Source organism: Sylvia atricapilla, chromosome 8 (genome assembly GCF_009819655.1).
Source record: "Sylvia atricapilla isolate bSylAtr1 chromosome 8, bSylAtr1.pri, whole genome shotgun sequence".
Lineage (NCBI taxonomy): Eukaryota > Metazoa > Chordata > Aves > Passeriformes > Sylviidae > Sylvia > Sylvia atricapilla.
In genome coordinates this window covers 17,421,316-17,433,951 of record NC_089147.1, presented here as the reverse complement: position 1 = coordinate 17,433,951, position 12,636 = coordinate 17,421,316, and the positions used below count along the sequence as shown (strand labels likewise).

The 12,636-nt window shown below is 39.8% G+C and overlaps 1 protein-coding gene across 2 annotated transcripts; it reads left to right on the top strand.

Annotated features, from left to right (window-relative positions):
* Positions 1 to 616: 616 nt before the first annotated feature.
* LOC136364196 (lipase member M-like) lies at positions 617 to 10,886 on the top strand. 2 transcript variants are annotated; one of them, XM_066323883.1, is made up of 10 exons: positions 617 to 848; positions 2,263 to 2,374; positions 3,494 to 3,611; positions 4,280 to 4,478; positions 4,978 to 5,087; positions 5,823 to 5,959; positions 6,463 to 6,609; positions 7,619 to 7,690; positions 9,246 to 9,317; positions 10,490 to 10,886. In XM_066323883.1, the coding sequence occupies exons 1-10, from the start codon at positions 832 to 834 to the stop codon at positions 10,721 to 10,723; spliced, it is 1,218 nt and encodes a 405-aa protein (XP_066179980.1). In that variant the 5' UTR covers positions 617 to 831; the 3' UTR covers positions 10,724 to 10,886. The 2 variants fall into 2 exon arrangements, with proteins under 2 accessions (XP_066179980.1, XP_066179981.1); XM_066323884.1 differs by lacking the exons at positions 617 to 848; positions 3,494 to 3,611 and having other exon boundaries at positions 2,296 to 2,374.
* Positions 10,887 to 12,636: the final 1,750 nt, after the last annotated feature.

Here is a 12,636-nt window from a genome sequence, read left to right as displayed (position 1 = left end):
AAAGAAGAGACTTAAAAAGGTCACTGTCCTGAATGCCTTGAAAAGAACCTGTCTGGACTCTATTCAGGCCTACCTAATTTCCACTTCTGAGCAACTCTGACCCACTCAGAGTATGCTTAAGACCACTGACACATGTGGGCCCATCTCAGCAATGTTTTCGGAGTCCATACAGATTCCAGAAAAGCCTTCTAGTTTCATAACTGTTCATTTAGGGAATATTCATTCAATTCTATGGCCATTTAAGAGGTGAAATATAAATGGAGGAAAAATCTCCTGAAATCACTCCAGCAAAAATGTAGAATTATGGAATGGCAACAAAAACATTTAAAAAAAAATGCAGTAACATCTGTAGAGGTATCAGAGTTCCATCCTTTCTTTCCAGATAACATGAGAAGCTGGAATTGGTAGGTTGTTAGTAAAAGAAAAAGTTGTGGCAGGTCTATTGACAATTTCATTAGGTATGATAAGGTATATCTATGAATATATTTGTTTTCAAAATTCCTCATCCTGTTCTGCCACTCTACAGAGGCTGGTATTCTCCTTAAAAAACCAGCAATCTGTGATAGTAGAAGAGCTGTGGTGGCTAAGGAGCTGAAAAGCATGAGGTTACAGAATAAAAGGAGTCACCCCTCTCTGGTGCAGCATCAGGGAAAAGCTGAAGTGATAGGAGAAGGAATGAGTAGTGGGAAAGAAACAGAGGCTTATTGTCAAGTTGCTGCATGACTGGGGGAAAAAACAGTGCATGACCATCCTTTCACTGCCAGCACTGCTTCCAAACAGCCAGGAATTGAGTTTTCATTCTTCTGCAGCCACAGCTGCTCAGCCAAACACATGACTTCGGCCACAAGGTCAGTAATGCTTTGATTTATTTATGATCCAGAACTGGTGAAGTCTTCATGGGAGCTGCAAAAGATGGTATGAAACCTGAGCTTGAGCAATTGCGTTACTATTTGGGAACAAATGTATTTGTTGTCTTGTTTTGCTTTTAAGTAGGTGAAAAATTTCTTGCAAGATTCCTTTTGACTGAAGAGATTCAGGCCTGGCTCACCTAGCCTGAATTTAGGTAACTCTGGGATAGCCAAAGAGGTATGGGAACATGGCAAGTGGGAGAATCAGAAAGTGGTGATTTTAACCAAAAGAAAGGGTGCTAGCTCAGTAAAACAAAGGTTTCTAAATGTCCCTTTTTCTACAAAAGGAGATAAATATTTCCGACACACAGATTGTAGCAGAATGTAGCACTAGAAAGTTAGTGTATAAATTGTTATTCTTTGAGAAGAAAAAAAATGCTATTCATGTTATTTTGGGGAAAAATATTTCAAAAGTCTTCTTGGTTAGGAAAACAATAAATTCAATAGATTTTTAGCTTGAATCCATCTGACTGAAAGATCTATCACTGGGAAAAGTTTAGGTGTGGCCTCTGGGGGGTTATATAGTGTAGAGAAGATGCTAATACAAACACTGCATTTTCTTTGGCCTAAGAGTATGTAGGTCCTCACAGACCGTGGAGCTTCTATTTGTGCATCTAAGCAGGACAGCTAACTCCCAGGTTTTTATTGTTCTTTTTTTGCCTAAAAAAACTGGATGTCCCTGCATCCACTCTCTACCTAGCACTAAATTTAGCAAAGTGCTCTTTTCCTTTATCCATCCTCATCCTGTGGAGTGGATAAATTTTGTCATTAGGCAGATTTGTATAAATTTTGCAACTATAAAGAACTGCTTTATTTAGGTTCCAAAGTTTTTAATTAAATGATTTTTTTTTTAGTTTGCAATTGTTTTTACTTTTCCCCACTTACTACCCCATAATTTGGTTATCTCCACTTTGGAAGCTTCACTGTGACAGTGATTTATTTACTTAACAAGTTACCCAATAACTCTGTGTTTCAGAGATGGCCAAAAATGTTTCCAAATTCACCTACAGATTAAATGCATGGTATGGTAATGCAAGTGACCTACTTCTCAGACAAATGAGTGAAATTCATGTCTCCAGAAGCTTTGCTCCTTTTCTTGGATTCATTGATACTTTCGCCTTGATCAAGAGCACCATCCTAGCCCAAACCTTAGCAGAGAGGCCAGATTGCTGCCCACCAAACACCCTCAGATAGGGGTTTGAAGTCAGCTTTGTTCCACTTAATTAAGTAGAGAGTACCAGGCTGGCCCTGTTCTTTATTAGACAGCACCTTCCTCATCAGAAAAGTACAGAGCCTGTCTGAATTGCAAGGGCAGAGGAGAACTACTGACAGATGAATGTACTGGATTTTGCAGGGAGAAGATATGGCTGTTTGTTGCTGTGACATATTTGTTTCAGGGAGTTACTTATTCAGAAGAACTGAGAAGAATGAAGAGAGCTGTGGATCCTGAAGCCTTTATGAGTATTGTAAGTTGGTTGATGGAGTGACCTGAGGGTGGATATTATGCATGACTCAGAGTAGAGGGGTTTCTGAGAGTTAGAAATAGCAGGATAGATAAGCTGCCTTCATTTAACCTATCCTCTCTAGTCACTGTTTGTACTACTGCTTTCTCTTGCATTCTCTTCTACCTGCCTGTGTAACAGCCCATCTTCTCTCTGATAGAAATTAAAACAAATAGTAAATCTCCAGACTTAATTTCCCTTTAAATATCAGTTACCAGCTTGCTATTGTGGGCACTACCTTCTTATCTGAAAGAATGACTATCTGGAATGTCAGCATTTTATCAGCAATGAAGTCTATAAACAACTAGTGGTGACCAGCAGAGACCAGAAACGTCCAGCTTTCCAGAAAAATACCTCTTGCCAAACAAGCTTGCTTAGGTCTTTTCTAGTTTTTTTAAATCTTGGGGGTTCCATCCTTCATGGCAAAATGCATTGAGTAATTCTCTGAGTACAAGTTATAAAAACCAATCCTCTTTTGTAAAAAAACAGATGGAATGTTACAGGCCAAAAGTAATATTTAATTCAGAGCTTAAAATGGGCTGTTCTGGGGATTTTCTTTTCCACTATGCAAATGCCTGATCTTTTCTTTTCCATAATATAGTCAGCTTTTCAGCAGTGCTCACTCCATCTATGCTCTTCACCAAACCAGGGTTGTGAAGCTGTCTGGATTTCTCTGAAGGTAGTTTAAATAAGCTGGGTCCAGGCTGTATCAAAGCAAACCAGAAGCATTGCACCCAGACAGCTCCTTGTGTCAGCCACACACCTCATCTCAGCTCATAAAGTCCTGCTGTGAGCTTACAGGGATTCTTATATGACCAGAATGCAAAGGTTTGTGATGGTTCTATGGCAGGAGTGTAATACAGTTTTATATGACATATTTGAACTGGGTAGTAAACCTCTAGATATAATACAAAGAAAAAAAGGAAATTTGTTGTTGCTTTAGGGTTACGTATATTCAGATGCTTAATGTATGTAGGTTAAATCCCCAGCTGTACTTGCTTTCTAACATAACTTCATTGTGACTATCTTATAACATATGAAATGGACTTGTGCAAGCAAATGCATTTGTACCTTCTCTCCTAGAATGAGCTCATCACTTACAAAGGGTACCCCAGTGAGGAGTATGAAGTGATGACAGAAGATGGTTATACCATTACCATTAACAGAATCCCTTATGGTACTCAGAACCAAGGAATTCCAGGTACAGTTATTTAATATGACACAACACCATACTAGATAGGATATATTCTCAAAAGAGATAACTTGTATTTTTAAAACATCCACCAAAGCTTGAATACCTGAGTGAAATTTTAGTGGAGAGTTCTGGCTGCCCTGAACAACCTGCGAGGTCTATGGAATTAATTTCAAGCGCACCTATTTATAATAAAAATCTACCATAATATGAAGCATGTGCTTCCTAGGAAGAGTTGATGAGTAAAACTTTAAAAAAATTAAAAATAGCATAAAAGGTGCCTAATCGGCCTGTCTTGGAAAAGCTTTTTCAGCTTCTAATTTTGCTTTGCTTTTGCTTACACCTGGTTAGTATATGCCTAATTCATATTTTAGGTGAAAGAAACCTCTGAAAACAATCCCACGCTTTCATCTCTGTATCAGTGTTGAGAGTCTCAAGCTGATGTATCTGAGCTGTACAAATAACGACCAGAAGGTGCCAAGTTAGTCTGCCTGGTGTCAGGCAGATCTTTCCATAAATTCTTTCAGAAGCTTAGAACTTGTCTCTTACAGAAGGAGGGGTTTTGTTCTTATGATTTGTTGATTCAGGAAAAAATCCCGGTATTGAACATGAGACAATAATGTCTCTGAACAACCAGGAAATGAAACGATAATAACTGTAACTGTTCTATTTTTCAGCTTCAAGACCTGCTGTGTTTCTCCAGCATGGATTATTCGGAGATGCTAGTAACTGGGTCACAAACCTGCCCAACAACAGCTTGGGCTTCCTACTAGCTGACGCTGGATTTGATGTTTGGATGGGAAATAGCAGAGGGAATCGCTGGTCAAGAAAACATCAAAAATATTCCATTGATCAAGATGAATTCTGGGCTTTCAGGTAGACAGAACCACTGAAGGGGATATCCATATCCCATCCTTACATATTTATTTCAGCTGGCTAGATCAGGGATTTACATATGCTACTTTTTAATAAGCATTCTTTACATTCGCTTTTGCTGAGGTGCCCCTATAAAAGCATGTGAACTGTAATAGTAATGGAGACAACTTGAATTACTGCTTGAACAGGTTCTTCAAACTAGAGGCAATGCAGCAGAACGAATCACAGGAACCTGCACAGGCCATCTCCAAGCTGTTCCTCAGCCCAGGAGCCAGTTTTGGCTGTGTTTAGAAACACTTGTCTGTGTAATACAATAACCCAGAAAATCTTGAGTATTATCTTCCATATCCAGTGCCAGAAAAACAAAGAACTTAAAAAAATTGAATGAGTCACTAAATCAGTCAGACTCTTTGTAACAAGCTATTAACAAAAATGGGAATTCAATTTAAAGTCTGGTTTTTAATTTATGCATGCCTCTCTTTCAATCTCCTGCCTGCAGTTTTGATGAGATGGCAAAGTTTGATCTTCCAGCAGCGATAAATTTCATTTTGGAGAAAACAGGACAGGAAAAGTTGTACTATATTGGCTATTCACAAGGTACTACTATTGGTAAGTTACACACAAGAGAGGAATTCTTCCAGAAAACAGGAGTAAAATGTGATTTAAGGTACTGAGTAACCAAATGTACTGAAGTTTTCATTAACTATTTGTAGTTATAAAATACTGTGTTATTATAAGTAATTCTCAACATGTAGGTATTTAAAATTTATTATAAAAGTAATTAAGCATAATGGATCAGATGCACTGCTGCTGGAAATGTGTCAAATAAGAATTTTACTGGAAATTGTTGTGTGTGGGCCATGTTTCTATCTATCCTAGACACAAGGGTGTGCCCAGCAGCAGTTGGTCAGTTCACCAAAATAAATAAAACAGGAAGATGAGAGTACAGAGAGAGGAGTTGGTCAGTTTGGACCAGATGTACTCACCAAAAAGAAAACAAAAATTGGATTGACCAGAAGAAAAATTGCTTTTCCTCCCAATAGTATAAGAAATACATGAATGTACATCAGAGGTGTGCAGCTATGTTTAATCAAGTCTGGAAGAAAGTTCCAAAATATAGAAAGAAATTTCTCTGAATAGGGAAAAATCCCTACAAGCTGGTAACTTATGGAGAAGAGGGATTTCATATAAATCTAGGCTGTATCAGTCTCTGAACAAGTAACAAGGTTGCTTATAATTTGACAGTGCAGAATATCGTATATTAATACAGTAAACAGTCTAATGTAAAAATCATGGGGTTTTAACTCTTTTTTTTTTTTTTTTTTTTTTTTTTTTTTTGGTCAGGTTTCATTGCATTTTCAACAATGCCAGAGCTGGCTCAAAAAATCAAACTCTACTTTGCATTGGCACCTGTCACTGCTATTAAGTATGCTAAAGGCCCAGCAACAAAACTCCTCTACCTTCCTGAGAAAATACTGAGGGTGTGTGATATTTTGGTTTCTACTGTTTAACCATATACTTGTTTGTTCAGCTCTTAAAATGGATAAATAGAAAGTATAGGGCCTTGTGAAACCCTATTTGCTTGTGGGGAGGTTTACCTTGTGGTGAGGCCTTTGAAAGTTCAGTCAGGGCAATAAGAAAAGCTTTCAGTCCAAGGCATCAGCACAGCATGGGGACAGGTCACCCAGAGAGGTACAAAGATGCAGATCCTCAGAGATTTCCAAGATTCCTCCAGGCAAAGCCACAAGAGATATAAAAGCTTAAACTGTGAATAGGAGTTAACATTTAACATATCTCTTCATTACAAGTGAGGCAACCCAGATTGAGTAATGCCCAAGCAGGCTGATGCAATGGAAAACCAAGTAATTTCTCACTTGTTTGTGGGAGCATTATCTAAGAAATGGGGAAAAGACAAGTAAGAACCACTGATATTGCTGGAGAAGTGTTTACATTGCTTAATCAATGCTATCCTTGTATTTCACAGGGTACACTTGGCAACAGAGAATTCCTTCCCCATACTGGGTATCTAACAAGGATAATAGCCCCTGTCTGCAGCCACCAAGCTTTTGCCAGGCTTTGTAGAAGTGTCTTCTTCAGTCTGGGTGGCTGTAACCTGAAAAACATTGATGTGGTACGTATAACTTTTACCAGCTGTACTGGGAGTTTAAGCTTATGCTCCCCAAATTCACCTTCTAGCCTGTAGTGTGAATCCTGAATTTCTATTAGTATCACATTGCAGGGAGCAGTCCCCACTACTGGAGAGCAGTCTTTGCTGATTGCCCTGTCTCTAGCAGGGAACCACTGCCTCTCCCCTCAGAAGAGCACTTGGCACAGCACTTGGCAGAGCTGACAGCTGCTCAGAGCCCCCCAGAGTTCTGTGTTTGCCTTCTGGCACACCTCACACAGGGCACCATATCGTGGGCCATACTGTGGCTGCTGGCCTCATCAGAGATATTTCACATGCAGGCACACTGAAAAAGAAGAAATAAAAAGCCTACTTGCTTCATGTTTTCTCTTTTCAACACAGAAAGGAACACACATACTCCTCCTTGTCCTCATTCTCCAAGCCTTAGACCATCAGAGTAAGAGAGCATTAGGACATATCTGGGCACTTCATGCTGTGTCCAGCTGTAGGTCAGATCACCTGGGAGCCAAAATTTTGCTCCATCATTTTTCAAAAAATGCCTCAGAAAGTGTTCACTGAGTAAGGATCACACAACAGCTTGTTAAGAAACCCCTGCAGTGCTAGAGTGTTTTATTTCAAATATTTGTGCATTCATCGAGAAATTGCATATCCCTTTCTGTCCAACAGTGATTCTCTCTCACACAGAATCTGATACAGAATTCTGAAAAACACTACACAGATTAGGGTCTAAATTGCTGGCTTTCTTCGTTCCTTCTCACATGCAGATTCTTTTAGATTCTCAGTCATCTTGGAAAATGTTCTTGTTAGGGATTGCTTTGTCAGTGCTACTCCTCATCTGACACACTGCCATGAGAAGTAAATCTGAGGGGGTCTCCAATCATGCCACTCCAAATTCTGTTGGTTTTATTGATACATGACACTCCTGTAGCATATGTTTTGATGAACACCTGCATAGAAGGGAAAAAGAGAATGCTCACTGAATATTCTCTTTCAGAACCGAATCAACGTGTATATTGCCCAAACTTCTGCTGGAACTTCTGTGCAGAACATAGCCCACTGGAGTCAGGTATGAGCAAACCCCTGAAAGATAAATAGGTATTAACCTCGAGCTGAATAGAGAGCTACAAAGATAACCAGCTGTGAAGCCATTGCCAACCTCTTGGAAATACGTGCAACTTGTGGATTGCAACTAAAAACTCTGTTCAGAACACTGATTTTCATTTGTCCTTCTTTTGCCAGCAGGAAATAAATGCCCTTTGTGATACAGGTACATTTGAAACCAACAATGAAGTGCTGCATTTGAGTAAAAATACATAGGCTGGAAGTGTACACATCACTCTTCTTATTGTGTATCCAGTACCTTTTATAAACGATGTCCACAGTTCTTTAGGGAGTTTACCTTAAGAAATTAGTCATGTTTCCAGTGTAATATCAAGAAAGGAGCAGGATTTATGCTCCAACATAAATTGTCACTATTACAATTACAGCATAAATTGCCACTACTACAACCTGAATTTTACTACTACAACTCTTGTAGTTTTTCTCTCACTTTTAAGGCTGTCAGTGTCTGGAGAGCAATAGAACCATAAATAATAAATACTTTATTTAGTTGAATGTTTATATCCCTTACCTACAAGGTACTGCCATAATACCTCTTCAGCAGCAGAGCAGCAGTGCTGATGGGAGGTGCCTTTCTGTCTTTGGGCTCACACTCTGAGGATCCCAAGAGCTGCCTTGGAGGAGGCTCTGCAGCCAGGCAGGTTTCCTGGCAGCACCACGGGCTCTGGAGCAGAGCAGGAAGCAGCTGTGAGCACACAGATTTGGCAGGAGTGTTTGTGCCCTTCTCAGCAAAGCAAATACAGAGATACCTTAGAGTGACTTCTGCACAGACACTCAAAATGAAATTATACTTTTAGCTGTAAGTTTGCTTAAACAGTAGGCTAGAATAAGTGGTTTTTGTAACCATGACCTAGACCTGTAAAGAAAAAGGGTTACAAAAGCAGAGTGGGGGGAGTTCTGCAAATTGACTCAGATGTAATTCAGCATCTAACCACAAATTGTAAGCACAAACATGCAGAAGTAATATCCCTAAATCTTTCTGTCGTTATTACAACTAAAGGAGCTAGTGAAAACTCACTATTAAGATTTTGGTGAGGATGTCTCCAGAGTAGTAACAACTTATGCTGTAAGTAAAGCCAAGAAGAAGAACTAAAAATGGTAATTTTCGTATTCAAAACAGAGTGGGAAGAGAAAACAAGATGGAGCCACTCACACAGCGGAGTGTTGGCAACATGACTGTAAGAACAGGACGAGGCAGTAGCACAGAGATGAATTTGCTGATAGCAGTCATTCACAGCAATTTTACAAACTTGAACAAATTGCCTATGAGGACATTCTTGGGTCTGCCTGCAGACCATGTGAATTTCTTTCATTATGATGAAAACCTTTGACTCCTTTTCACTTTTTGACACTTTTGATTGATTTACTATTGGCTGTTTCATAGCTCCTAGAAAGACTTCTGTAGTGGCTTTAGATTGGAGTCAGAGACTCATCAGGGAAAGAACACACAAACTTCCCACATTATGGCTTTATAACTACCCTTCTCTTGTTCATCCTCTTAGGAGGCCCGCTCGGGGAAGTTCCAAGCTTATGACTGGGGAAGTTCAAAGAAGAACATGGAAAAATACCAACAGGTATGTTTTGGTGAAACAACCTTGGACAGCACAGAAACACACAGGACAAGAGCAAGGATGTAGTAGGAGACACATTTTCAGAATATAAGTAAATGAAAATATTATTGTTTTTCAGTTTGGAAGTCAACAGAGAAAGCATGCAAGCACTAGCGGCAATAATAAATTTATGAATTTTAAAAGAAAGCGAGAGAGAGAGAGAGAGAGAGAGAGAGAGAGAGGAAAACTTTTCAATGAAATGACCAATAGGAATAAGAGGAAGTAAGGGCAGAAAAAAGAGAAAATGGATTTTGAAAAAGAAGAGCACACAGAAATTACAAAAACATCTTGCCTACTAGTGTAACTGAAACAGGAGACAACATCAGGAATAGGAAAACTGGAAAACCAACAGCCACCACTAGATCCTGGCAGCCAGAGACAAAAGGACTTTGCCCTCAAGCAGACCCTGAGAAGCATCTTTTCAATTTCAAGACTCTAATCCCATCCCTGACCCTTCCACCCTTTAGGTCTCTACAACAGCCTGTCATTAAAAGTTACATGTTTTAATGATGACTTGCATGAAACACAGCTTCCTTTGGTTTGCTTTGAATTTGCTTGCGCCTGGAAAGTCACAGGATGCCTTCTAGGTTTTGTGTTTGGGATTATTACTTCCAGTGCTCTTTCTTCATACCATTTGTGGTTGTATAAACCTGTCTCCTGCCTTTGCTCTGACGTCTCTTTTCCAAACACTGGAGTCCTAAGCTGCTTTCTTCTCCTCCTACAGAAGCCATTCCATGATCCTTTCCATCCTTGTCATATGCTGTGTTTTCTCTCTAGCCCATATCTTCTGGGATTGACCAGTACCTCAAAAGGACCATGATGGGGTTTATCCAGAGGTATCCTGATATCTCTGTCTAGTTTCAGGCTCCTGCCCAAAGATTCCCACTCAAGAGGGCAAAGACCCAACAATAACTCTTTGTAAGCTCAAGAGGTGTTTTACTTTTCACTGTGCTATCAAAGCAATTGCTATTAATTGCTATTGAGTAATCCCTGTGAGCACAAACAGAAAATGCAAACAAGGGAACTTCCTCTTTGGTTTAGACACCTCTACTTTAAGCAGTGACAGAAGAAAGACCCAAATGAATGTTTAAAGTTGCTGTGCCCTCCTGGACATTCATTCCTGTACTGTTTTCCAGACTATTCCTCCTCTCTACAAGGTAGAAGAGATGACTGTACCAACTGCAGTATGGACTGGGGGAAAAGACCTGCTTGCAGACCCCAAGGATGCAGCCATTTTATTGTCTAAAATTAAGAATCTTATCTATTATAAGAAGATTCCTGAATGGGCGCACCTGGATTTCATCTGGGGATTGGATGCATCTTTGCATGTGTACAATGAAATTATTGACCTGATGCAGAAGTATCCTTAACATACAAGCAGAAGCCTTACCTGACTCATTCAACAACACTTTGATTCACTGGGTACAAAACCCCCCCTTCTGTTGCATCTGGAGTCAGGGAAATGGTTCCTCCTGCACACTACATATCACTTCACTGCCTTTTGCATCCTAACACTTCATGTTTTCTGGCAACTTTGTGTACTGCTTTTTCAATTGATCTTCTTCATACATCTTCAATTCTGCTATAATTAGACTTTGCTAACAGAAGACAGGGTTTGCTTCCAGCCTACTCTCTTCTCTAGACTATAACAGTAATGAAAGCTCTTCCTTTCTCGGGATATATTCTGTGATCTCTAGATGTTTCCCATTCTTCATATTACTGCTCAGTTTATTGGGCTGGCAGTTATTTAAAGGCATAGTGTAATCAAAATCTTATTTCAACAGTTGTGGTATTGTATGATTCTATTACTAAGCAAGATTATTAAACAAGAAGGTGAGTCAATACAAAAGACCACCTCACTCGTGAAAAGAAGATGGTTGGTTTGTCTTTGTTCTAAACAGGAATGTTCTCTGTTTTCATGAGGAAGAGCAAGGGACACAGGGTAGACCCAACAGAAAACAGAAACCAGTATCATGGTTCAAGCATTCACCTGGAAGCTGGGAAACTTGGCTTCAAGATCCACCCCGAGAAAGAGAAATCCTTGATGATTCAATCTTAATCATTTTGGCAATGGTAGCACTTCCATGGGACCATTTGTTTCAAAGTTACACCCTGAACCCAGTAGAAACCTCACACCTCCTTCTGTTTCACATATAAGCTAATGGCTATCACAGAGCTGAGATGATCTAACCTCTGCCAAGGCTCTGAGCAGCCTCTTTGGAGTTTAAACACTAAAATGAAAAGTATCCAAACATTTCTAGAAAGAATCCACTATCTTCATCCCATGTACATTTAGAGCACTTTGACCAGTACTAGAAAGAGCTGCTTTCAAGACAGTGCCAAAGAATTATTCATCCTATTAGTTTCCTGAGGTAATTATGACTCTACCAATCTTGTTTCAAATAGGTAGTTGCTGCACAAAACCCTTCAGTTGAAGGATAACCTCTGTGGTTATTAGGTTACAGCATTATAGGTCACCATTCCTCCAAAACAAAGTGCCATTAGCTTCACTGTGAAAAGAAACACTCTGCATTTAGGGGTTTCCTTTCAGCCTGACCCCTTCATTCTCGTTTTCAATGAAATGTCAATGTGGGCCAAGTCCAGGATGCTAGCCAGGACAGTGCAGCTGCTGCACTGGGACAGTGCACTGGTGACACTGTATGACCAGAGGACCAGTGTCTCACTCTGAGCAATGGGTCATTAGCCAAACAAATTAACCATGGCTGTTACCACTTCTGCACCTTTCCCTTCCAAGACAAACAGCAAGAGGCCTTTTCTGTCTCCTGAGCCCAATGCTGAAGGCTGTCCTGTTTCCTTCTGTTTCACAGATGTAACTAGAGTTTGATCCAAACTAAACAGTTCCCCTCCAGACAAGGACATTCTTTCTATCAAATACAAAGGCCTGGAGACAAATACCCTTCATAGAGTCAATTTTTCAACTAACTCACTGCTTGTAGTGAAAATGTATGGGGACATGAGACCTACTTTATAATTTTTCAATGCTTTCCATGCTAAATGCAACAGCATCATATCTGAGAGTAGGCAGAGCCACCTAGAAAAGAGATTGCAATTGTGTAGATATCTTGCAACCTGGGACACCACAGAGGAGGCAAAGAGTTGAATTTCCTGGAAAATCAGGAAAAGCAGATTGAGCAAACAACATTGGACACATCATAGGGACTGTTGATCCCACCTTGGGACATGAGAAGGGATGAGACATGTTGCTGAAGTCCTTCTCAGTGATCAATTTATGGTTTGATGACAGTTACTGTCACTTACAGAT